This window comes from Archocentrus centrarchus, chromosome 10 (genome assembly GCF_007364275.1).
Source record: "Archocentrus centrarchus isolate MPI-CPG fArcCen1 chromosome 10, fArcCen1, whole genome shotgun sequence".
NCBI classification, from domain to species: Eukaryota; Metazoa; Chordata; class Actinopteri; order Cichliformes; family Cichlidae; genus Archocentrus; species Archocentrus centrarchus.
Genome location: NC_044355.1, coordinates 18551344 through 18578633, shown reverse-complemented (window position 1 = coordinate 18578633; position 27290 = coordinate 18551344). Strand labels below are relative to the sequence as shown.

Here is a 27290-nt window from a genome sequence, read left to right as displayed (position 1 = left end):
AAAACACACCATGCTGCCTTGTAGTAGGTTTCAGCCACATATTTTACACATATATGTCACGAAAACACAGAAGGCCGTTGATTTTTCTGCATAATTAATCGAGTCTCTTTAGGCAGCACAGCTGCACTTTATTTGTAAGGCCTGTGCTTTTTATCCCAAATGAATGCACAAGAGACTCTGGTGTACTGGGACATTCAGTAATGTTCTTTAGATGTGGCCCCTGGAGTGATATCCAATACATCTGAAGGCCAGTGCTCGTTGTAGAGGCCATGTGAAAACACAAACAGATCCAATAACAAAGAAGGTGGGAGATGCAGTAAATACACACAAGATGCTTAAGATGCAAATCTGTGCATTAGTGTTAGTTACTGATCACACCACCAAAACCATGCAGCAACAGCAGCAGCTGATTACCGAAACGCTGATGGTGTTGATGGCCTGTCGAGAAGAAACGGCGACATGTTGAGTTTTGCGGTTTCAGAGTGAAATAGTGTTAAAAGGCGTTTCTTTTAACCACAATGCCAGCTCTGGGTTTGTTTAGGATTGGTCTCATTCCTAATGTGGAATTCAGTAATAAATGGCTGAATGAATCTGATCTCACTGACACGTAAATACCGCTCACCTGCAAAGCATCTAGGAGCTTCCCATTGAAGTCAATGATGTCTGAGGCACCCGGGACACCTTTCTCACCAGGATAGCCCTGAGACAGAATAAAATAAAATAAAAAGAATAGATAAATAGACGGGTCACTATAATACCAGAAGGATGGAGCTAGCCCTCAAGTATAACAAACATACCAAGGGTCCCTGTGGTCCTTGCTCTCCTCTTTCACCTTTGTCACCCTGTTTGAGCCATGAATACCATAGCACGGTGAAACTCTTTCATAGTATAACTATTAGCATCATAATTGATGATTATTCTTTAAAAAAAAGGTTCAGATAGGTTTCTTACCTTTAATCCCGGAAGTCCATCCATGCCTTTTTCTCCACTCCCAGGCTCGCCCTGTTTAAATAAACATTAAAGGTGAGAAATACATTTAAAATAATCAGTGTCAGGGACATGGGAGTTACAGAGGAAAGCTCGGCTCTACCTTTTCCCCCGGGGCACCCTGTGGTCCTGGATAACCAGGCTGCCCATCTTCTCCCTACCAATTCAAAACAGCCAATAAATGTAGAGTGAGAGAAATATTTAGCTACATTAAAACAACTGCTCAGCCCTCAGTAAAGATCAGTAATGTATTAACAATCTTACCGGCTTCCCAGGGAGTCCCTGTGGCCCCTAAAGTGGAAATGTATTAAATAACATCATTTTTCAGAGAAAGATAAATTATTCCCACAGACCTCAAATACTTAAACAACAAAAGTCAAATTGCTTCGGCTGTAAAAAAATAAAAGAACAAAATAAAAATTCTTAAGCTCAGTATGAAGGATGCTCACCTCAGCTCCATCACGACCAGCAAAACCCTACAAGGACAGAGGAGACACCTGGTGATGCACTCAACTTCAGGTAAATTTACTTCAGAAACATGAACCATTTTGGCCACTAGATGTCACTTTTCAATAAGCCACACAAGGCAGTTTGTGGACTTCAGGTCCTCTGAGTGCTTTTTTTGATAGGAGTTGGACCGCTTAGAGAATAATTACAGGAAATACATGAATGATGAGTAGAATAAAATAACAAAGACAGATGCTTCAATACAGACCACAACTGGTTACCTAATGCACGGATAAGCAGGAAAATGAGGAAAATGATGCTGTTGTGGCCATTGCAGCAGTCAAATATAAACTCAGCTTTGGTCTAACTTGTTGAACAGCAGTGCTCCTGTGCCAGCAGTGAAGATCAATCTTTTGGTGCCTCCCAAAAAAGGGTTCAAGAGACTTGCAGAGTCTATAATGCCTCTTAAAAATGTGTTCTCATTTGTCACCCATTCATACTAAAGAAGACTGAAGAAGTTCATTTCTACTGCTTGCAGATGGATTTGAATTTGAAGCCCTCAAACTGAAGTCTGTGCAATAAGGCATTGAGCACAAACTTCTGTCCATCAGTGATCTGATACATTTAACTGAAGAGACCTTTTTAGCGACTGTTTGTGGGAGCCAGGTGGAAGCAGCTAAACATCTGCTATGAAGTCATTCATGGCAGAGAAAGCTTAGTGGGATCTTGGGCAAGAGCCTCTCTCTCTCTATTGCTTCCTAACACACACACACACACACACACACACACACACACACACACACACACACACACACACACACACACACACACACACACACACACACACACACACACAAAACCACTTTTAACTGTCAAGTAGTTGTGTTTACTTGATCGTTCAGTGCACTCTACTAAATGCATGATATAAATTGAAGGTTATTAGCCTTCCATTCAGCAATGTGTAGAAGCTGCTTAGATATTCCCAGCTGGTTTTTGTCCTCTTCCACTGTCTGCATGTACACACACAAACTGTCATCCTGATGCTTCTTGCTGCATTCTGGACCTCTTTTTTTTCCATCTTCCAGCAGCTTTTTAACCTCTTTTGTCATTGGACTTACCTTTTCATTATGTTTTCAATCTTTCCTTATCAACATCCATCCATCCATCCATCCATCCATCCATCCATCCATCCATCCATCCATCCATCCATCCATCCATCCATCCATCGATCCATCCATCACAGGGCTAGAGAGAGACAACCATCCACTCTCATTCACACCTACACCCACTTTAGAATTACCAGCTAACCTGACATACATGTCTTTGGGCTGTTTGAGAACCAGGAGGAAACCCACACAGGCAGAGGACAGAGGGAGAACATGGGACATTCACTCAGAAGGTTCAAACCCAGAGCCTCCTTGCTACAAGGTGTAGGAGCTAACCAGTGCACCAAGAAATGATACTAAAGTCACTTATTTCTTGAATTTACATATGTTGGATGAAAGCAATTTACCCACACACATCAGACAATTCTTTCTGTATCACAGATAAAAAAATGATGAGGGTTTGAGGACACCAGTGCTGGCAGGCTCGCTCACTTTCTCCCACTCAGCCCAACTCAGACATCTGCCCACAACATGGAGTGGCTCTCTGCACCCCTCTGTGCTTTGTTTTGCTGTTTTGGGTTTTGCAACTCCTTTAATCAACTTGAAGAGCACATTTGCAATCGACTAGGTTACAGGATGGGCCCCCTTTTTCTTCGACCCGTCTGTTTTTTGTCATTTTCTGAGCCATGCTGGCTTTCTCTGTTGTTGGTTCAGCAGTTCTCAAGTCACCCACACCGAAACCAACATTTTTTCACTTGAATCCCTCGCTGTCCTGTTGTGCCAGCTGAGTGTAACACTGCATTTATTCCTACACTTAAATAAACATAAATTACCTTCACAGTCTCCCTTCTCTTCAATTCAATAACCACAGCTTCAAGTTTTGCTGCATATGAACTAAACCCTGGGAAGCAGAAAGTTAATTTTAAGAAACAAAAACGACCTCGGGCGAGGAGCACACTATTGTTTGGTGAGACCGGCAAACTGCCCATGAACTCGCCGCAGTGCCATATCAGTTTCAGAGTGCACAGCGACACAGTTGCGGTAGGAGGGTGGGAGAACTGGTAGGGGGGGGGGGGGGGGGGGGGGGGTGTGTTGGAGAACTTTGTGGCCGCTAGCTTACACAAAACAGATGAGGCCAGGAGTAGAGTTGCTATTCTGGGACTTCTTTAGGTAAGCCACAGCACACTGGCAAATCCCAGAAGACTGAGAATAGGGGTTCATTGCCATTTACTGCTTAGACCCTTACCCCTTAAATGCGTGTATATAATTCCACATTCACAGGTTATATCCACACACAGAAACACAATCTGCAATCTGTCACAGTGTTGTGGTTAAAGAGTATGATGAGAGCAACAAAGCTGCTGATGACTGAGGTGTTCTAAGTGGCTGCACTGTTTGTGGTGTAACCATAGCTTGACAACCAGAGAGAAGGGATGGAGTAAGAGGAGAGTAATAGCAATTAAAAGGAGTTGCTATTATGTATGTGTAGGAGCATTGCTTTGTGTCAGTGTGGATTTGGCTCGTTCAGGTACAGTGCTGTGCAAAAGTCTCGAGTCACCCCTCATTTATTTATATGTTGCTAGGAAAATGGGAAATAGGTGCAGTGATTTATTGAAACATGAGCAAACATACATGGAAACACAGAGTGTGCAATTCTAATGAGCTTGAAAGTCAATATTTGGTATGATTACATTTATTCTTCAGCACAACCTGAACTCTCTTATCATTTCTTTAAGTAGTCTTCAGGAATAGTTCTCCAGGCTTCTTGAAGGACATTCAAAGCTCTTCTTTGGATGTTGGCTGCCTTTTGCTTTGTTCTCTGTCAGGATGATCCCACACTGCTTCACTAATATTGAGGTTCAGGCTCTGGGGAGGCCAACCCATGACTGATAGTGTCAGTGTGGACTTGGCTCTTTCAGGTATGCTTTTACTGTATTGGGATTGTCCTGTTGTGTGCTTGGGATCATTGACATGCTGAAAAATGAAGCTGCTGCCAATCAGGCATCAAATCAGGCATCAGATCACCCATTGCATGGTGGATCTGATGGTGTTTTTCTGTGTTCATAATTCCATCAATTTTGACAAGATCTCCAACACAACTGACAAAAATGCAGCTCCAAACCATGACAGAGCCTCCACCATGTTTTACAGATGGCTGTAGACACTCACTGTGCTCTCAGGTCTTTGCTGCATATTTTCCCCCTAATTCTTGAGGACCTGACTTTCAGATACTGTTCATCTATTGTAGACAGTTTTTTAGGCCTGACACTTCTTCTTTTGTACTCCACTTGTCCAGTTTCCTCAAAATGTTTTAAGGACACACTGTGTGCAGATATGCCAAGTTTTCTCTCTTTGAGAATCACCTTGTTGGCGCCAAAATGCTATTTTATGTCTGTCAAACTGTCTTATCTTTGGCATTTTTCACAGATTCAACTAAAGAAATTGGATCAAATGATGTGTTTTTGCAACAGGCAGCTAGTAACAAAATGTCTAAAGATTCATTTTAAATTTGGTTCTTTGCTAAGCTGTTTGCTAAAGTGTAGACACAACACTGGTTCATCTCTTGAGTTAGCTGTCTTTTTTATGTGTGAATGATTCATAGGTCAGTGTTAAGTGGCTTTTGCACAGTTTCATATAAAGATGCTCTTACTGGCTCTCCGGGAAGACCACGAGGGCCATCCTTTCCGGTGTTCCCTGGGGGGCCTCGGGGACCCGGGGGACCTGGAGGACCAGGAGGACCAGCGGGCCCAGCCTGACCCTGATCACCCTGATTAAAAAAAAGAAAAATGATCAACTACAAACTTGTGATAAATACATTTTTAAATACATGTAATTACTTAATATGTAAAAATACTCTTTAAACCTCCATTAACTGATTTGTTTTTGGCAACAGAAGCAAGCGCTGACATGCCAGCAACCCATTAAGGTTAAACTTCAAACATCAAACAACAACTTCTCCTTGGCTTCTGCAGCTGTCTGTGTGGGCAGTCAGGGTTTATAATCCCGGCCGTATTCTATTTATTTATTTGCTTAACATTTATTTAGAGTTGCCTTTCTCTCCACCTGATAAACATGACTACAAAATTCCCTCCTATTTTAAATCCAGTCGAGTTTCCTGAGAAAAATATTTGGTTCTTTATCTGCTAAATGCTCCACATGTGTTCAACAGCTAGTCGCAAACACCGTCTGCTGTTTGGTGCTGGAAAGGAAACGTGGGGGCCTACATTTTCTTTTTCATTTTGATGCAACGCCTGCCAGGAATGAGCAGCGTGAGAGGAGAGAGAACGATTCAAAACAGTAAAAGTGGTAAGAAAACGGGGGAGCTAAAAGACCCTCCAAAGTTCTGCAGAGCTGAGGGAAACTGCAGAGTTGGGTGAGAATTACCTGCGTGTCACTGATTTCACATACACGTGCTAACAGATATCCCCAAACCTTAACTTTCTATCATTGGCATGCAGGTTGTTAATTAATGTGGTTTTATCTTAACATATGACAAAACCGGGAGCAAGTGGCCAATACCAAGAGTTCTCATTCTGACATTTAAAACAAATGCATGCAGGCAAATGAGAAAGTGTTAACTTAAAAAACCTCATCTGTTCTCTTTTGTGCATAGAAGATAAATGAGTCACTGGATTTACACTGCATGTCATCTTTGTGAAGATTACCACCTTCTTACTGCCTATTTAGGCCAAAACAGGCACCCGTTTTGCTGCTACCATCACAAGGCGACGCGATCCTTCAATATCTACAAACATGTAATGCATTACGGTTTGCTTTGTTGAAGTCACCAACATTTTACAGCAAACAGTTGCATGAAAGTGATATACCCAGTGCCTTAAAGCAGATTAGAGCCTTGTTTCCATGCACTGATATGCCAATTATTTCTGTTGTGCTCGAGCTTGAACCAAACTCAGACATGTTTTTGAGACTGTGAAGTAAGATTAACGAGAACCGCACACTTGAGCTTTTCTACAATGTGGGTGGCTCATCTTCCAAGATGTTTTCCTACATTTTGAATGCTCTGAGGCTCTGAATAAAAACACTCTTAATTAATCATTCGTGGTAATAAATTTTTTTTATTTGACCAAAACACAAGAAACATCAATTTCATGCAACATGACTGAGGAATGTGAAAAAGCGGGAAAGAAGGGAAGATGTTAATCAGCACATGAGACGGAAAAGCGGGTTAAAGTATTAAAAAAATAAAGCACACATGCCTTTTTAGTTGCGGTCTACCTTCAGAAAGAGTCTCTGAAAGCTGGTGGTCGGCTCTCGAGAGAGAAAGCCGTGGTCAGATCTGGGGAAAACCATCTACGATGCAGGGGGTGCATCGGTGAGGAGAAAGTAAATATAGGAGAGAAAACAAGGAGAGGGCATAAGGAAAAAGAGAGAATAGGACATGGAGTGGATTAAAAGGGAGGTACAGATAAATAAGCTGGAAATCAGAGGTCCGCTGTTAACCGTGAGACCAGAGTTGAAGAAAATTAATGCTGCAGGAAAAACAGATAAGAGTTCAGGAGCCTCCGGAGCTGTAAGCATAAAGAAAGGGGGGAAAAAAACGCAACAGAGGTGTTTTGCTCCTCTGTCTGCAGGGACAGTCATAGCTCAGCAGTCTGATAGCAGTTCTCTAGGAGGCACAAACCTTAACAGTGAGAATCTGATTACTGTGCAGGCTTGCATGTGTGCCGTACATAGGAGGACCCTGAAGAGAAGAGGAAAAGGTGAACATGATAGCGCAGCGTTACAGTCATGTTTGCAACTGATTCAAATTGAATTATATATGCAGTTAAAAACCCATCAGGTGCGTATACAATGCATCATCTGCAAATCGTGAGACAGATATCCATAAAACCTGTAAGTAAGGCCTAATAACTGTATCCTTTGACCCTTGAAAAATGATTTAGGAGCAATGTGTGTGTGTGCCTGCACAATATTCAGTGCCTTCCCATCATTCCCACAGTGACCAAACCAAACAGTGGTGGTTTGGCTCTTTCCAGTCAGCAGACAGTAAATGTGTTGATTGCCTGTCAAGCTGAAAGGAGCAGAGTTTTTCTGCTGCCACAAAGCCTGGAGCACTGTGCTGCTTCTTTGGTTCAGTTCCCTCAAAAACACAAAGAAGGGAGGGAAGAGGGGTGGGAGAGGGGCAGGGGTATGGTGGGAAGAGGAAGAAGGAGAGCTGCTAGTGTGCTAGAAGAGTTTCTGCTAACAGGCTCTGGTGAGCGCTGGATAACTGAGGTTTTTGCAACACCGCAGACTCCTCCTCCTCCTCCTCTGTGTGCCTGTACACCCCTCTCGGCCCACAGTCAGTCACAGTCAGTCGTTCACACCGTTCCCACCATGAAGACCACATATGCACATGCTGCTTAAACACAACATAAGAGAATAGAGGGCTTCATGGTGGGTTTTCCCCTTTACTTCGTTCTCATCAGACCTAAGGCTCATACTAAGACAAACAGCTATTCAACCTTGGAGCCCTGTCTCGCTATGGCCTGTTTGCAGATGCTCTCAGGGAGGCAAAGGCAGGATTTGGCCGGGGATCAAACTCTCATCATAGCTTGTCTTTCAACACAGCCCCCCAGATGAACCAAAACATGCAGTGACAATGTCCTCTGCATGGATTTGAATGTATGGAGGCTTGGAAAAATAGCTACCAGCTTTACTCCATTTAATAAAAAGTTCCTTTGGCGAAAGATGTGCCACTATATATGACCTTTTTATCAAATGATTTTGGTGGTTCTTTAACATTTTGTTTTAATAACCCTGTTATCCTGTTTTCGTAATCTGGCCCGAGACAGGAATCAGCCCGGCAGAGGCACTAAAAGTGATGGACTGACAGGAAGCTGCAGGTTGACGGAGATTCGTGGCTGCTTTCTGTTTTCACACATTCTCTTATCCTCCAGTGAAGTTCAGAGGTGAACCTTTGAATACCGTTTTCATCATGGCAAGCTGATAAATGAGCTCATGTACTGACCTGAAGTAATTCTGTTTGTTAAAAATAGCACTGAGAAAGCAGGAGATTTTCATTTTCTAACCCATCTACAGTCATATCTGTGACAACCTATCTTAGGGAGCCAAACCTCATTCACATCTACAGTAGCTTTAGGATCTGTTGGGTTTGATTTGAACCGAGCCTGAGGTTTTTGGGGGCTGCAGACTTATCCAGGGACATCAAAGCTGCAGAGGCCTGGGCCAAGTGTAATATTTATCATTTGGAAAAACTATGGAATGCAAAATGCCAAAAGAGATTTAATTCGTGCACAAACTATCTGAAAAGGTAGGTGGGAAAATCAAATGGCTCACGCCTTGATAGGAATCAGGAATCTCTGTAATGTTTTGAACTGCATCATAAATACTGCCACTGAGTAGCCATATCACACTTACTCTCCATTTGAGCTCTGCTATTAAACAATAGCCAGTCAGTTCAATTCCAGCATTCTTACACTCTCTGTGATGCCATTATTGGGCTTCAGTTCTTAATAGATGTGCTTCCACATTTCTAGTCTACAATTATTATTATTAGCTAAAATATGTTGGTGATAATAAACATGAGAAGCAAATGCTATGATAAAACTTTACAGCCAAACATTTGATTTGCTGGAAACACTTCAGAGATTTTGTGATAGCATCATGCAGTTGCTTCAGATTTGTCAGCTGCACATCCATGACGCAAATCTCCTGCTCCGCCAACAACAATGCCACGTTCAAAGTCACTTAGATCCGCTTTCTTCCCCAGTCTGATGCTCAGTTAGAACGTCAGCAGATTTTTTTTTCAAATGCACCGACTTGCAGCCATTTGATTGTTAATGCAAATATCTAATCAGCCAATCAATTGAACAGGCATACCTTATAAAGTGGCTGATGAGTGCAAATATTACAGGGGTTCGATTCACATGGGTGAATTGCATGAAACAGTGCACGTTTTCATGTTCATCCCCATGAGAAGAAGTGGCTCGGTGTGGCATTATGCAGGATTCATGGCTATGTGACTTCCTCAAAGATCTGAAACTGTTTATCATGTAAAGAACAGAGGTTTTACTCTGAAACCACACTGAGTGAAATGGGAGATCTCATACAGGGAGGAATGATATCACATGAAAAGACAGCACTGACAACATAGACCAGATGCTGTCTGAGGTTTCCCTGCAATGTTAAAAACCCCTTCGTTTGGGTAACCGCTGAGTTATCATGGTGATGGTTTAAATATTTCCAACATTTGTTAATAACATAATTTCTCATGTCTGGCTTTGGAGATTGGCAACTTAAACCTAATCATAGTAGAGAGCATATGTCGTCAGTGCAATCGCTGGGGAAGCCGCACAAGGTAAACACACTTTTGATTTGGGTTATTAAAATACTTTGTGCATGTGTTGTATCAATAGACCAAAACTTGTGATTCGAGTTTTGTCCTGTTTTCAATCCTCATTTGTCAAGAGTCTTTTCCTGCATTGTGATAACAAATAAATTGTTTAGTGCTTCTAAAATGATGGCTTTGTCTCTCGAAGGAATGCGTTTCATTTTCAAAGATTATATGAGAGGGTTATTACCGCTCTTATGTCAGCCAGCAGCCAGTTTGCATAGAGACAGAAACAGTAAGCCTGGCTCTTTTGAAGTGTAATAAAATCTACTTAACAGAACCTCTAAAGCTCACTTAATAATTCATTACATTTTCACAAGCAATAGCCAAAATTTTCAAATGTCAAGTTTCTGTTGAACCTACAGTACTGATCAAAAGTCTTGAGTCACTCCCTCATCTGATCTGATGACTGTTTTTTAACCCACAAAGACTCTATGCACAGCTAAGATATAGATGGTATTCAAATACCAGTTTTCTGGTACCTGATTGCTTGTTTAGTCAAACAGTCCAAAAAAGAGATTCAGCTTGCAATTATACTACGCGGGGCAAAGGTCTTGAGCCACCCCCTCATTTCTTTATATTTTGTTAGGAAAATGGGAATTAGGTACAGTCAATAATTGTTTAGTATACAGTACATAAGGGAAAAACAGAGCTTGTACAATTCAAATGAGCTTGATAGTCAATATTTCTTATGTAAATCTTTATTCTTCAATACAGCCTGAACTCTCAGGGAGCTTTCTTGTCATTTCTGTAAATAGTCTTCAGGAATAGTTCTCCAGGTTTCTTGAAGGACATTCAAAGCTCTTCTTTGAATGTTGGCTGCCTTTGGTTCTGTTGGTTCTGGGTTCTGGGGAGGCCAATTTATGACTGATAGTGCTGCACTGTGAAGTAAAAGGTATGCTTTTACTTCATTGGCAGTGTGTTTGGGATCATTATCATGCTGAAAAATAAATGCTTTCCTGGTGGTAATTACATGGTGGATCAAAATCTGATGGTATTTTTCTGTGTTCATAATTCCATCAATTTTGACGAGATCTCCAACACCACTGGCTGAAATGCAGCCCCGAACCATGACAGAGCCTCCAAAATGTTTTACACACGGCTGTAGACACTCACTGTTGTACCTCTCTCCTGACCTCCTCGATACATCTTGATGACGACTTGAATCAAAAATTTTAAATTTGAATTCATCACTCCATCAGACCTGTTGCCACTGATTTTCAGTCCAGTTCTTGTGTAATTGTGTAATACCGCAGTCCTTTCTCCCTGTTCCCCTTCCCTAAGAATGACTTTCTGACAGCAGACCTTCCACTGGTTTTTAGGCTGCCACTTATTCTTGCATCCTCCACTTGTCCAGTTTCATCAATTTTTTAAGGACACACTGCACACAATGCTGAGATATGCCAGGTCAATTGCTCTTTGTGTTATCCTTGAAAATTTTCATAGATTGAACTAAATAAATGGGAACAAATCATATATTTTTGTGACAGGCTGCTAACAACAAAGTGCCTAAAGATACAATTTAAAATTGGTTCTTTGTTAAGTTGTATGCTATGTGTAGACACAACACCAGTTCATCCCTTGAGTTAGATGCCATATTTATGCTCGAGTGATTCAGAGGTCAGTGCATCAACAAACAAGAAAAAACAGCCTTTGAAACTAGACAGGTACAAGGACTGGACTGAAAGTGAATGAAAAAGCAGCCAATGTCCAAAGAAAAACTTTGAAAGACCTTCAGAAAAGCCTGGAGAACTATTGCTCAAGACCACTTTAAAACTGAGAAAACAGTCTGGCTCCTTGGAATCAAAATATGAAGACATGAGGGGCATCTTCAGTCTTTTGCAGCCTACTGCATGTTCATTGCTTTGTTTCACAGTCAAAAGGAAAGTGCAGTGTCTGACCTTTAAAAAGGGTGAATGTTTAAGAAGAACACTAACACACAGAAAGTCAAAATAAAAGGAGAACAAAAACTGGAAATAAGGTTTAAATGGAAGGTCATTTTTAAATTGCTCAGAGAAAAAAAACACATCAAGGACAACATCTTTTCTCTAGAGTCAGCTGCAGTGAGGACATAGCTTCTAAAATGTGCATATAACAGCCAAAAACAACATATTTAACCTTCTTGCTGAAGACAGAAAACACTGACTTACCCTTGGCCCAATGTCTCCTTGGTCACCCTGGAAGAAAAACAGGAAAATAACAATTGTCAGCAGTTATTAGCACTGTAACCGTGCAGCGGAGCAGATATCCAAAAGAGCTCAGCTACTGTGGCGCAGCGGTGACAGACAGGCTTAAAATGGAATATTTGGTTATGGAAAGGAAGTGGTTCAAAGGTCATCTGCCTGACATTTATTGTATAAATCATTTAGTAGGCCATAAATCATCTGACAACACAAAATCAATTAGGTAAAAGGGTAGCGCACATGCTGAGGCCAGCTGATTTTTGATCAGGATTTTAGAGTTCATGTTCTCATCACAGGGCTCCTAGCATGATTACATGAAGTGAGCCAATTTTCCAAACCACAGCTTCATCTGTCAGACGCAATCCCCCATTAATCAGGCTGATTCCTGCTCTGACAGATGCAGTTTACTGCAGTTGTGTTTGTCCTTGTGATTCTTCTAAAACGCAGACTTGAACATATACAGAGTTAACCAACAGCGCGGAGACAAACGACCACACGACAAGGCTCCTCTTGCCAGCACTTATGGCTCTCATGGTTGCTAAGATCTTCGGCTGGACAGAGGTTCACAGAGCGGGAAAACATCTGGCTATTGTCGAGCTTTGCGAAAGGCCTGTAAACCTGCTTATTACCTTGACGTGAGAATGTGCAGAGACACACGAGCTCCCGCATAACTAAATGTAATCTACGGCTCGTCTGATAGACAGGCAGTGAAAAGATGAACGTGGGAGGGCGACGGTGAGGTTGCGTGTGCAAATGTGCTCCCACCTTCTGCCTATAAATCAGCGTTTGAGATACACTAGTACAGTGCATTGACTTGTCTAGCAGGGCTTTTGAAATCCATATTGAGGCATACCTTTTCCCCCTTGGGTCCAGCTGGTCCCTGTAGGAGGGAGGAGAAAATCAGAGACACTTGGTCAAGATAAATCATTTATCATAGAAGCAAGATACATCACACGCATCTTCAGCTGCACTTCAGAGGGGAGCTTTCAATCAAACAGTAAGACGAGGCAGTTATTCTGCTTAATGGATTAATGAAGACTGCTCAATCCAAAAATCACTTTTGTCTGAACGTATTTCACAGTAAGAATACCATTCGACTCAAGCTTGTTGTGAGAGTCTCTTTGAGAGATAAAATTTTTCTTAGAGATAAAACCTTTGTTCCTCCATCAGTCACTCTTGGGATGTTTTAGATGAGGAATGTTGAAGTGCTAACAAAAAAACACGGGGTGTCAAACATCCCTGTGCACTTCTATACTGATACACGGTCCCACTTTGTGCCAGACAGTTTGACAGATCGTACCTCTTAAAGCCAAGTCACTATTTAGGCTAGATTCTTCACCTTTCTATTTGCAGTCTGTCCATTCTTCCACTCCTCCTGTTCCCTGTGTTTGCTGTTTCTCAGTCCCCTGGCTTCAAATCTGCCTTGAAGCTTTTGGAGCCTTTCGCTCTCATTTGTACCCTCTTCCATGCCTTCTCTGTCTGCCAGAGCTGGAGCTCTGATTGTGTTCAAGAGTCCAACGCCAAAGAGGACAAGGAGTGTGTTAATGTGACTATCCACATGATGACAGACAGCAGCTTATCTCCTTTCAGCTCAGGGGGGAGGGAGCTTGATGTCATCTTTTACATTTAAAAATTCAGAGCTAAACCAGAAATTGTTCAGACAAGACAAACTTTACATTAAATTTTCCTCATTCTAAAGATCCAAAACTTTAGAAAATGCAGCTTGTTAGGGAGCTGCTTCTCAATGAACTGATTTCCACATCTGGTTTTATTTCATTTGCTGTGTATTTTGTGTGCAGGAATGACATTTTAAAAGAGGAAATTATAAAAAAATCACTCGTTTTACAATTGATTCGAAAAGAAAAAAACAAACAAACAAATGCCAGCACATAAAAAAGCAGCGTGACAGATCATTATTGATTTTGGAAAAAGTCACACGCAGATCAAAAACGCTCGGCATGTTTCCCCCCCCTTTATTCTCTTGTTTTCATGTCTTCTTACATCCTTTGCGTTTGTAGGCGATTCTGGTCATGAGTCATGCCTTCTGAGGTTTTATGGCAGACCCTTGTTGATGGGCAGAAACCTATTAAAGGATACGCCCAGCCTCAGGACTCCTTTCGCAGGAAACAACAGTTTGATGGTATTTGGAGAGGAACAGCTCTCATTATGCTAAGAGGGGTTTACATTTCAGCTGATGACTTACTCCTCTTGTGGGTGAGCACAGACATGTGCTGAAGGAAGGGTGGAGGGCACATAATGACTTTTTAAAAAGCCTCTGTTGACGGTTATAAACTAATCTCTTTCTTACTTTCCCAAATGGTGTGTAACCCATTCGCTCTGCTTCACCTGCTTCCATGCTGCACCTGGGTGTGCCTCGGACTGCAACAGCGTTTCAGGCGTGGGTTGATGGATGGGAGCGCAAAGGGGATTTCAACACTTGGCTCAGCTGAGCTAAGACTCCCGTGTGGCTGTGAGCCCTGGGATGACTAAAGAGGTGGAACAGGAAGTAAGATGGCTACCGGGTGTTTCACGCACTTGCAATGGCCCCTTAGGGCAAGTAAAAATGATTGATGAGGTATAGCAAACTCTCACCGGTCTTACAGACCAAATACCACGCACACCTGGATTCATAGTTAGAAAAATATTTAAATAAGAACGTGTTAATAAAAAGTCAGGACAACAGGTGCGTGACAGTTTACCTGGCTTCCCTTGGGACCCGGTGGACCCTGAGAGGAAAGGAAACAGAGTTAAAATCAAACTCTTTTCATTCACTTTAGGCAAACTACAAATTTGGTTGCGAACACTCACTGGTTTTCCATCTAAGCCAAGTGGACCCTGTTGGGAATCAAATAAAGAGAAATTATGACAAGTACAAAGTGCAGAGAGCCCTGTCAGCACTGAACCACTTTAGGGGCCTCATTTATTAAAATGACTCAAACAGACATAAGCAGTCATTTATGAAACCTTACTTTGACAAGGAAATGATGGTTGTCACCAAGCGAAGTGTAGACTTCTTGTCAATTATGTAAGGGCTATTGCAATTTGGGACACACATGTATCCACGCCTGCTGTGAACTCTGCATGAGCTTTATGATAGGAATTATCAATAAATTGCCAGATGTAAGGTGTTTCATATATCAAATTAGACAAACATAACAATGGCTGCTTTTGTCTTAAGATGTTAAGAAAAAAGCACGCTTTTGTAAGGAAGAGGGGTTTTTTTAGAGACTGGATTAGTGCACGATGATCTCATCTCAAAAGAAACTTGAGTTTCTTTTTTGATCCATGGCTTTTTTTAAAAAAACAAATCCTCCTTTGTAAGGAAATGCATAGGTATCCTTAATTAATAAAGGTATGATGAATTTCAAGTACAAAATATAAGAACATTTTTATAAATGAAGCCCAAGTAATAGCTGACATGACCATTTCTCTTTCGAACATTTTAGGACTGGCCCTCTGCTTGTTGAGAGTAACATGAAAGCATTGGCACCTCTCTCAGGACCACATGTGTCGGTATTTGTAAAGAATTTTTACTTGCCATTTTTGTGCTGATAAAGTTTTGATTACTAATCTTTAGAGATTTCACCTTTCTTGAGAGCAATTCCAACAATTTCCACTTGTTTCCTGTCTTTATGCTAGTTAAAGTGTGTTTGTCTGCCGCGTATATTTAACCTGCAGACATGAGAATGGTATCAATCTTTTCATTAGGCTCTCAACAAGAAAGAAAATAGGCCTATTTAAAAAAAAGGGTGTCTTTAATTACTGGCTTAATAAGGCATAATGAGCCAATAATTATACTGGCAGGTCAATCTACTGAGTCTGCTGTGAATAAAGCATTGCTTAAAAACACTGAAGGCACTATTTGTTTTCAGTCCACTGACAAGCTTCCCTCTGCGAGATACCCTAAACCAGCTGTTCCTTATTAGTATTTCATAATGTTTTAGTGTTGTCTTCATATCGCTTATGAAAAAATGTGAATTGCATTAGCCTTGGAAAAAGCAATTAAGTAGATTAAGTGGTCAAACATTTCAGGAGAAGAGAGCAAAAATAACAAACTTCAGAGGGAAAAAAGTAGGAAAAGGAAAAAAGTTTTTTAGATTTTTACATTTAAATAAATTGTAAGGCTACGTATATCCTGCCCCGTGTGTGTGTGTGTGTGTGTGTGTGTGTGTGTGTGTGTGTGTGTGTGTGTGTGTGTGTGTGTGTGTGATGCTGAGATTATACAACAGGCAGTTCAGTAAGTCCCTATTTACCCTCACGCCAAGGCTGAAACAGCAGTTGGAGATGTTCACTTTGTTTACCTCAATAAAAACAACCAACAAGCAGTCACTGAACATCCTCTGCACTCAGTTCAAAGGCACAAATCTTTAGATTACTTAAACATGAAGGAATAGTTGGCTCTTGGATCAAGCGTTCCTGAAACACTTATACGTGATGTATGCGGTAAAGACTAATGTTGACTTCCTGCCCCCTTCCTTCTTAACAGCTGTGCTCTATGTTAAGCTAACAGTTTTTACAGGGTCCCTTAAGTAATGGGTTGCTCAACCGGTGGCTTTGCAGACTGGAAACCATCATTAACAGTCATCATTTCTGGCCTTGCATGGCTTACACAAGTCTTGGCTTTTCTCATGATCTCCTGATTTACCAGCCCCACGAGTGCAATCTTACCACAGTGTCATCTTGGTCTGCTTTGATGGATGGACAGTAGGTACATAAGGATGAAAGAAAGAAGGAAAAGCAGAGAGGGAGTGATACGTGAAACTGCGCTCATTACTCGCTCATCTGATCATTTGCTGCTTTGCTTTCGCTTCATAATTTGCCAGCGTGGCTACAGACTGCTGTCAGACTTGAAAGCAGTCTATAAAAGAGATTTATAAAGAGCACGGTGCGACTTTACAGAATGTCTTTTTGATTAAGGGACCCTTGTGAAGTCAGCAGCAGGTAGCCGAAACCAGGGTGGAACAAATGACTGGGACCAATTGGACAGCAATAATTTCACCATGACTGTCCAAAGTTCAGAGCAGTATGAAGACTAAAGATGTAATGCTCCTTATATCATTCGCTGATTGCAGTACAAGGCAGGTTGGAGTTTCATCACTCTATTAAAAGCAGCACCCTGACTTTCTCACGAGTGGGAGAATTTAATCGACCCTACAAATGTCCCACTGACTTTTCTGGGTCTACATCCCTTGATGCACAGTATGTTCTACTATATGTCTGTGTGTGTACAAGTCGGGACATCTCTGCATCTGGGAGCATTTATCGGGGTCTGGCTCCTTCAAGACTCATGAGGATGTGCAGACGAGGTGAACATCACGAGGTCAGCGGCTGCTGCTGACTCTGAAAGTGACTGCAGCAGAACTTGACTGATTTATGGCTGCTAACAAGCGACAAAGAGCCTCATGAGTTGTGGGTACAAGTGCTGTCTGGGTCTTTTTCTATGTGAAGACATGTATGAAAGGTTTATTTTCAGTAATAAAATGCTGTAGCTAATGTCTGACATCCGATCGCTTACATTAAGAATTAGTAGTATAGAATTTCTACTAACTTGAGGAATTACTAGAGCTGTCTGAAGCTATATTTTATGCAACAAGCAGTGGCGAGAGCTCTAGTAAGACTGATAATAAAATACCTTCAAATATATAAGCTTCATTAAATCAGCAGTAGAAGTAAGAGTTGACTTTTGCTGAAAACCAATGACAAAATGAGTTTAAATAAATATGAAACAAACAGAATCAAAGGGATTTAATTACTGTTTTTAATATAAAGCTTCATTGAGGCTGAGCTAAAAAAAAAACCACCAAAGGTGGGGTGGGTGTCAGAGTATTGGGGTGGGGGGGCTGCTGCTCAATTTTTTGCATCTCAAACCACAAATGGATCAGGCTGCAGAATAAAGGGAGGGAGGGAGGGTAGAAGAACACAAAAGAAAAAAAAAAGAAAAAAAAGGAGATTAATGTTAAGAAAAAGTGAGAAAAAGAGCTCGAGATTACCACCAAAACCTCAAGTAAATGTAGGAGAAAATTAAACAAAGAACCACACTCACATAAAAAGGCATTGTGTGTGTTTCGTGTCTGAAGCACCATATTATCCTGCAGCATCCCTGAGCAGATTAAAAAAAACTGCTTTGACTCACATTCCCACCAATTAGAAGGCTGTTAAACACATCTCTGGGAAATAACTTGGTCTGCAGGAGGGCACATGTCTGTGTTTACTTATGTGTGAACGTGCGCGTTGATTCATACATGTGTCTGTCTGCATGCGCTCGTCTCTTAATCCCAGTAAAGGAGGCCGAGGGCTGTCTTTGCTATCTTTACTGTACTCCCTGTGGTGCAGACTGGTAATTATCCAGTAGGGTGTGATTGTTGAGGATGCAGCATGAAGCGCTGGTGTCTGCACATCACAGCAGACGTCTCAGCTAGAAACAGACACTGCATATGCTGCACGCTGTAGGCTCGACAAACCTTTATGGCAATTAAAATGAAAGTGGAGACAGTGACAGAGAGCACTTTGCTCTCGGGGACATCATTAATTTTTCCTCTCAAACTAGTCTTTAAAAACTTTTTGTTACTTTAATGTCACCATGGGGACAAAGCTCAGTGTTAGTTCTACATGTGCACAATTTGTGATACATGACTCTTAGAAAAAGACAGTGGCTACAAGAAGAACCAAAGCACACAATAAAGCATTCCAGAGTGCTGTTTGTTTGGGACAGAAAATTGCCAACATGTTGCTGGGTGCCTGGCTGGCTTTGATCTGTGTTCTGCGGCCTTGAAGGCTGAACAATAAAGTACTGAAGGGCCGGTCTCGCTGATTGAGGTCCGCTGCCTGTCTCAGAGTGGCACTCGTGCATAAACACACTCGTGGCTGGGCACGCTGGTGACTGTGCATATGAATGGGAGCCAGTTGGTGCGCGTGGGTGTGTGTTTACCCCTCTGCACTGCCCTGTCAGCCTGCCTGACTGTGATTGTTTGACAGCGGGAAGGCTCTTTCTGAAACTCGCCTTGGCTGTGATTTATGAGGGGAAGAAGTGGCAAGGGTTACATGAGGAGAGAAAACACACACACACACACACACACACACACACACACACACACACACACACACACACACACACACACACACACACACACACACACACACACACACACACACACTTAATTCACATCATAGTGTTATGCTTGAAGTACACGCAAACCGCATTTCATTAACACTGTTTATCATACAACTGATGATTCACTGGAAGTGGGCTGCTGCATGAATTAGGCTGATGAATTCAACATGTGTATGCCACCTAAATGAAGTGCAGCTCACGTACACACACACTGCACACACACTGCACGCAGTTTCTTTGACAACACTTCAGAGATGGAGAAACATCGCGCCGATGTTTTATCAAAGTAATAAATTCAATATTTAAAAACTGTAAGTGAATCTTGGATTCAAGAGGAGTAATGTGGTTTTTGTCCCTGCTGTGGGACAGGGGATCAGATCTTCACCCGTGCAGGACTTCTAGATGGCTCATGGGAGTCTGGACATCCAGGCTACCTGTGTTTGGAGAAGGGACCTGGAGAAGGGTTACAACCAAGTCCCCCAGGGGAACCTGTTGGGGGGGTACTGTAGGAGTATAAGGCCCAGGTCAGTTGTGATGGGCCGTCATGTCTTTGTACTGCATCCTTGGGGCAGAATCAGGCATGCTTTTACTGGGGTTTGACTACACTAGGTCTGCCCCTTGTCTTCAGTCCTGTTTGGGATATTCATGGACATGATCTCAAGGCATAGCCAGAGTAAGGAGGGCATTTGTTTTAGGGAACCTCTCTGAATCCCTGCTTTTTGCAGATGATGTGCTTCTGTTGGCTTCATCTCTGGGTTGGGGGAGAGAGGCTGCTCCAAGGGAGGGAGTTCAAGTATCCCAAAATCTTCATGAGTGATGGGATGGTGGAGTGTGAGGTGGACTGTATATTGGGCTGCTGTGGTAAACACATAGCTGAGCCAAAACCTGAGGCTTTTGATTTACCAGTCCACATGTTCCAACCTTCATCTATGGTCATGACATCTGAGTAATGACTGAAAGAGTAAGGCTGCAAATACAAGAGGCTGAAATGAGTTTCCTCTGTAGCGTGGCTGGGCTCAGCTTTAGCGGTAGGGTAAGGAGTCACACATCCGGAGGGAACAGAACCACTGCTCCTGTGTCAAAAGGAGTCAGCTGAGGTGGTTCGGGCATCTCGTCAGGATGCCTCCTGGGCATGCACAACTGGGAGGAGATCCCAGGGTGGACCCAGAAACCACTGGAGAGATTATATCTCTCATCTGGCTTGAGAACATCTCAGGATTTCCTAGAGAGGAATTGGAAAGTGTTGCTGGTGAGAAGGACGTCCACTTAGCCTGCCTCCATCACAGCCCAACTTGGGATAAATGGAAGCTAATGGATTGATGGAAATATCAAAAAAAAAAAAAAAAGTATCAAAAGTAGCAGTACACAGCATGCAAAGGGAAAGGTAATGTATATTGTGACTGATCATTTCTGTGTACAAAAACTTGTACGTGTATAAAAAAATTACTTCTAAATTGCAGTGCAGTAGAATAAATTGATGCAGAAAATGTTTTTTATCAGTAAATTAAGTACAAGTACCTTTATTAGTACTTGCTTATAGGCACTTAGTTACTTTGGACTACTGCAGCTTGTTATGATCATTTTACCAAATTGTGTTCAGATTTGTACAGTTACAGTCTCCTGGCTCTTCAGGGTTAAAAGCTTGAAATGGCACTGTATGTAATTCAGAGAGACATAATAGGGGTGGGAAAGGACAAAAAAAAAAAAAACAGTGGGAAGCAATGTAGCTGTTTGTTTTAGCAATGGAAACGGAAAGAAAAAAAAAAGTCTTGTTGGCACAGGTCTCTGGCACAACACAGTTAGCAGTGCAGCACTCTCCGGTAACTGACTTGACTCATTTGTGTTGATTGCCCTCTTCATACGAGCATCTGAGAGAAAATACTTGTGTGAAAACATTTCAAATGCTGACATCCACACACATACCTCCGACCACTTCCACAGTCCTGGCCTTTGTTACGGAGACATACATAAACTATAGGTGGTTTGGACAGAGGCCACACACATATGGCCTCCACACATGCGGACACAGACACACAAACACTGATATCCAACAGGAAGAAAGGCCCTTTTTAAGCTCTAATGTTTGAAACTCCATCATCTCTGCTGCTGCTAAATGATGTGCTCATGCACACAGCATCCTTGATCTTCATAATCACACACACACGCACGCACGCACGCACACACACACACACACACACACACACACACACACACACACACACACACACACACACACACACACACACACACACACACACAAGGAAGCTACCTCTTACAATATCAGACTGAGCTCCTCCAGTTATGTTGCTTCATGTATGTACTTTTAGCATTATACAGACTGATTTCATTATACTAACTAGACTGGGAAGGATTAACCAGACTGTGCTTTGCTTTAACGCTGCACAAATAATGACATCCCAGGACAATGTTAAAAAAACAAAACAAAAGAAAACAATAAAATGTGCCACAACTCTGGGATTACAACAAAGATGAAGGGAAACACTGGCAAAAACAAGCAAGCAAACAAAACCCTCCAAAAAACACAAATGTGCACACGCTTATCTGTGCACTCAGTCCACCTGTGTGTAATTAACAGCAGGCATTTCCCGTCAGCAGGGCTGTGCAGTGCCAGGCAGACTGTATGGGAATCTGCCTGAGAGAGAGTCCGAAACACCCAAATTCCCAACATCCAAAACTACACAACCAACACGACAAAGATACCGTGGGAGTTAACATGATGTGGCTATTTTGGGTCACCATGGATCCAGCCAGTGGGGTCACATGGTAGTGTTTCACAAGGCATGTACAGTAACACAGTCAGAGTCATGTGAAAAATAACATGACTGTAACTGTGAAACATACACTCCCGAGATTCAGCAGCTTAAAGAACCGACTTCAGCAGCAACTTCATCAGTCTCTCACATCATTGCGCAGGAATTCTGGCCCACTTTTCTTTATGCGTTGCTTTGTTGTTTATGCACAGCCATTCTGATTTAGATTTGCTGCTGTGCTTGTGATTGTTATCCTGTTGCATAACTCAATTTAGGCCAAGCTTTAGGTGTCAGACAGATGGCCTCACATTTGACTCTAGAATGCTTTTGTTATACAGAAGAGGTCATGCCCAAATCATCAGCCCACCACCACCGTGCTTCACAGTTGGTATGAGGTGTTTGTGAGGATATGCTGTGTTTGGTTTTCTCAGAATATGGCGCTGTACATTATAGTCAAACATCTTCACTTTGGTCTCATGTGTCCAAGGACATTGTTCCAGAAGTCTTGTGGTTTGTTCAGAAGCAACTTTGCAAATCTAAGCCGTGCTGCCGTGCTCTTTTTAGAGCGAAGAGGCTTTCTCCTGGCAACCTTTCCAAACAAGCCACACTTGTTCAGTGTTTTTCTTATTGTACTGTCATGAACATTAACATTTAACATGCTAACTGAGGCCTGTAGAGTCTGAGATGAAGCTCTTGGGTTTTTTTGCAGCTTCTCTGAGCATTCGATGGTCTGACCTTGGGGTGAATTTGCTGGGATGTCTATTCAGGGAAGACTGTGGCATTGTTACCCTGGACCTGAATGCTCCAAACCAGCAAACTGCCAAAACTTTCATAGAAGTCACACAATCAAATAATCAAGAGCATTTAATTAACAGCACCTGGCTGCTACATACCCTCTTAATCCCCACAGAAGGAGGAAGGGTAAGCTGCATAAAGTCCTTTTTTATATAACTGTATACCTGCTAATGCTCTAGCATATCCAGCTGCTCATACAACACAAGTTCTTGAATTGTGTAGGTGTGTGTTTATATCGGATGACGACAATTCAGTACTAGTTAAGCCACAAATCAACAGCACTCTTTAATGTCATAAATTGTGGGGGCAAGAAAAAGAAAACAAAGAGTCCAACTGTCCACTAGAGGCCGCTATATCTCTGGCTAACATTAGGCATGGCTCCATGTTTTTGTGGAATGGAAATTGGTAACCTGCTTTCCATTCAGTAGTTATGCATGTACATTGTTGTATTATTCCAAGCATATTAGAGCCCAACAAGAAGCTAAAAGCCACTGATTGGTGCCTTGTGGATGACTGTTTCACATTTTCATTGCTATGGTTTTACACTCCTGTGGTTTAAAGTTTACTGATGATATCTTAACATTATTGCTCATTTATGTCAACTGCTCTTTATGTTTACTTATTTTTATACGTGGCCTAAACACACTGCATTCCCCTACTCTCTGCCTGGGATCAGTATCGTTTCATGTCCTATTATCATTCTGAGTTGCTTCTCAGGCAGGATATATCATTGCTGGTTATTGGTTGTTACTGGTTAAGAAGAGGAAGTCGAGAAAACGATAGATTAGTTAAATCTGGTAATTTAAATCTGGTCATTTAAAAGAAAAAAGCAGAGAAGATAAAGGTATTAAAAAAAGACAGAATAAATATGGGGGGTTTAAGTAGAAAGGTTTAAGTAGACCCAGAGATAAACAACTGAAAGAAGAACAGAGACACAAGTGGGTGAATTGAAAAGAGTGACAGGATAAATAAAAATCTAATTTACCGGGTATCCATCCCGTCCAGCCTTGCCCTGGTGAGGTTAGACATTGAAGCACGAAGCATTAAGACAAGGCTGAACAGACACTAATAGCTGCACACAACAAACTCACAAGGTCAACATGTAGCCTGGTATCCTACATAATAAAAGGAGACAAGTAGCTAATGATTTAAAGGACTGTGGCTGACTGTTTATTTACTCATGCAAAAGCTTCAATTTTTGAATGAAATCATTTACTGTAAATGGAATCTAAATTTGTATCTAGAAATGAATGAACTAGTGTGGACTAGTCATATGTTTATACTACAACTTTTGACTCATTTTCTGGCATCTGTCTGGTATTTATTTCTGTTCCATTTTCTCTCAGAAATGAGCCATAGGCTTCCATTAAACAAACAAATAAGAAAAAACAGATCAGGTGTTTTCATTATGTATATTCTAAAATCCACTGCACATTACTTGGATAGATGGCACTGACAGATTGTTACTTTGCAGAGTAGTGAGTGACTCTGCATCGTCACACCTTCCCATCAACTTTATGGGCTGTAAGCTGTAAGTTTTTGGGGGTCTTTAGGAAAAAGACATCGTTTCATGCACACTTAGCGTGGACCAGATGCAGAGACAATTTGCCCCCTCCAATCAAACCAGTCCCTGTTGGCCAGACATGCCGTTCTGTTCCGATGTGTCCGGAAGAACGTCACGGTGAGTTTCAGAGCATTTCCACCTCTGCATATCTGATCAGTGCCATGCGGAATAATATAAAAAAAAATGAGGACTAAAATCTGAAATTGGTCACTCATCGCATGCAAGTCACAACATTTCAAATTCAAATAAATTAAAAAAAAAAAAAATCCCAAACCTGAAAGCAGCTGCAGGAGTTTCCACTCTGCACAGCTCTTTGTGTGAGTGTGTTTTATCTGTTGACTGTCTGAGAGTGTCAGCAGGAGTTACAGTCCCGCAGAGGAGAATAACTCACTGCAAATAAGTCACACCTCCCTAACCATCACCATGAAAGACTCACACACACAGTCATGGACACCCACATGCACAGGTGGGTCCATTTATTGGTATTCTCCGTGGATGCACGTGTGCGTGAGTCTGTGACGGTCTGTATGTCTCTGGGAGCAAAGATTTCTGGCTCATCCTGCAGTTTATCGGGCTGTACGCAAAGCACAGCGACAGATGATGCGCAGTGGATGTGTGTGCACGCTGTGACTGATGTTAAAACCTCTGTTTAACAACCTATTAGTTCATTTTGATACTACCTGCAGGAGACGGAACTGTACTTACAGGAGGCCCTGCAACAGAAAAGAGAAATCAGGCATTAGAAAATAAACACATCTCTACTGAAACATGAAGCACAGCATGCAAGAGTTACAGCAGTTCTGGTTTATACAGTAATCAACCTCTGAACAGTGGTCTGCAACAAAAAAAAAAAACTGCACATGCAATGTGGTTCGTTAGATGATGGCTGCAATTAACCACCTAAATATGGTACAGAACAAACATATTAGAGCTGCCGCCAGTGCAGTTTGTGGTGAACCCGTTATGATAAACAGACTGCTGGATAATGGGTCATGTTTTGCATTAGGAAATGAAGTCATGTCAGGACTTTGTTTCTCAAGAACATAAGGGCGTATTAGATGGTGGAAAAACAGCGATGTGAAAAGGTCGGGGTGTGCTGGCAAACTGTTTGTCCCTTTAAACTAAAAAAAAAAAAAAAAAGAAGAAAAAAGAATGAGATGCCTCTGAGATTTCTCCAGGGCAGTCTTTCTGATGAAATGACTGAAATGCTCTGATGTTGAGCCTCGGCAGTAAGACTACATTCTGCTTTTCATACTTTGTCTAACAGAAAACAAAAGGAGCGATCAAAGAGCTCCTCTGGTTGTTAGTGGTCTTGGTCTGTTCTTTTTTTTTTTTTTTTTAATAATCTCCTTAAAATCCATGGCTAAGACCAGGAGCACTAATAAACCATTTAAGTCCCTACAAGGTGAATGTATCATTAGCAGGATTTTTATTAGTTATTGTGTAATATGCATCTGAGCCAACAAAACCGATAATTATGTGATTAATGCAATGCTAACACATTTATAATATGTGACATATACAAACTCAAGCAGGACTGAAACCCTGTGTCGGAAAGTGATTTTATTAGAATTTAAACAGACAGAAAGTCTTGTTAACATGAACAGAATCTAATGTGGCCTTCAAGCGGGCGCTTTGATTCAACGGGAACTTTGCATACATAAAGAGAGATGGAAAATGCATGTTTTAGTCATGAGCAGGTGACAAGAAGAACAGGAGGGAGGTGTTGGGGGTTCATGAGCCATGAAGACCAACTCTGTAAAGTTTAGTTGTGTCTAGACACGCCAACAGGGACCTCCTGGGCCAGACAGGCAAACAAACACATTGGCTTGGAAAGTCACACCGAAAGACCAGGTTTAACTACTGAACAGGAGTGTATTTGTGTGTGTGTGGAATACTGTGAAACAAACAGAGGCAACCACAAGAGAAAAGGAAAGATGATAAAGACAAAAGAAAAATAAGGGAGATAATGTAAGAGAGAAGTCGACAGTGAGGGCTGATTTTAAGATGCTGAGCTACTCTGTCTGCCCTCTTTCCTGTTATTCATCTTTCCCTTCTCCTCTTTCATTTGTTTGTGTTTTATTTCCCTGAGAGAATGAAGAAAAACCTCTTCTGGCCTTCTAAAATGTTGCCCTGGAGCCATCAGCATCAGGATGGCGAAACAGCCTCTCTCCATTTCATATACATACGCACTCTGACCCAGGCTGCGATGTGAGGACAAAAAACTCAGAAATGCAAGAAAAAGCCTAAACAGAACCACATCACTCCTTCAGACACAGACCATCTGTGGTGAACAGAGAGCAGCTAGTGGGCGTCCAGTCTTGGCTGAAACCTTAGCAGCACACATCCTCTAAATCAAGGGTGGGCAGTTAATTTTCTCGAGGGGCCTACATGGGAAAGTGGGACTGTTGTGGAGGGTCGCATCAATAAGCTTATAAAGAGATAAAATGAATACTGAGCAGAATCAAGTTTATTTTACTGATGCGGTTACCAAATCAGTAAATTGACTTTAACAAATCCAATTTTACTTCTTGTTCTTTCAGTAGTTTTAGAAAATTACAGAGACTTCATGAACGTTAAGATTAAGACTTATATTTTCACTTCCAAAGGGAACCAAACTGCACAAACCACACACAGGATGTTTGTGTCAGCAAGAGACTAACACATTGGTGGTGTTCACCTTCTCCTGTGATTTCTGACAACAACATAAAATCTACACTCCGGGACAGAAAAAGGTGCCATACCGAGCCAGGATTTGTGGGACATTTGCTTCACCTGTCAGCTACACAATGACCAGGTAAACTCAAGAAAGCAGACAAGCAGAAACCAATGATCTTCCGCTTAGTCACCACGTTCACAAGAACAGATCCCATCTATAAACATCCACCTCAGTGACTCACAACCACAATGAAAATTTTACAACGCTGACACACATCCTGCAGGTTTTGATAAAATTGCCTAATACTGTCGCG

The 27290-nt window shown here is 41.8% G+C and overlaps 1 protein-coding gene across 2 annotated transcripts in view; it reads right to left on the bottom strand.

Moving 5' to 3' along the window:
• col23a1b (collagen type XXIII alpha 1 chain b) overlaps positions 1-27290 on the bottom strand; it is a 127652-nt gene that overhangs the window by 8316 nt on the left and 92046 nt on the right. For both annotated transcript variants that reach the window (XM_030740257.1, XM_030740256.1), the window contains exons 4-17: positions 25024-25031; positions 23740-23766; positions 14886-14912; positions 14777-14803; positions 12931-12957; positions 12045-12071; positions 7183-7242; positions 5191-5307; positions 1437-1463; positions 1252-1278; positions 1091-1144; positions 952-1002; positions 798-842; positions 623-700 (exon numbers count right to left, since the gene is read on the bottom strand). In XM_030740257.1, coding sequence (XP_030596117.1) covers positions 623-700; positions 798-842; positions 952-1002; positions 1091-1144; positions 1252-1278; positions 1437-1463; positions 5191-5307; positions 7183-7242; positions 12045-12071; positions 12931-12957; positions 14777-14803; positions 14886-14912; positions 23740-23766; positions 25024-25031 — 602 coding nt within the window. The remainder of the gene's footprint in view (positions 1-622; positions 701-797; positions 843-951; positions 1003-1090; positions 1145-1251; positions 1279-1436; positions 1464-5190; positions 5308-7182; positions 7243-12044; positions 12072-12930; positions 12958-14776; positions 14804-14885; positions 14913-23739; positions 23767-25023; positions 25032-27290) is intronic.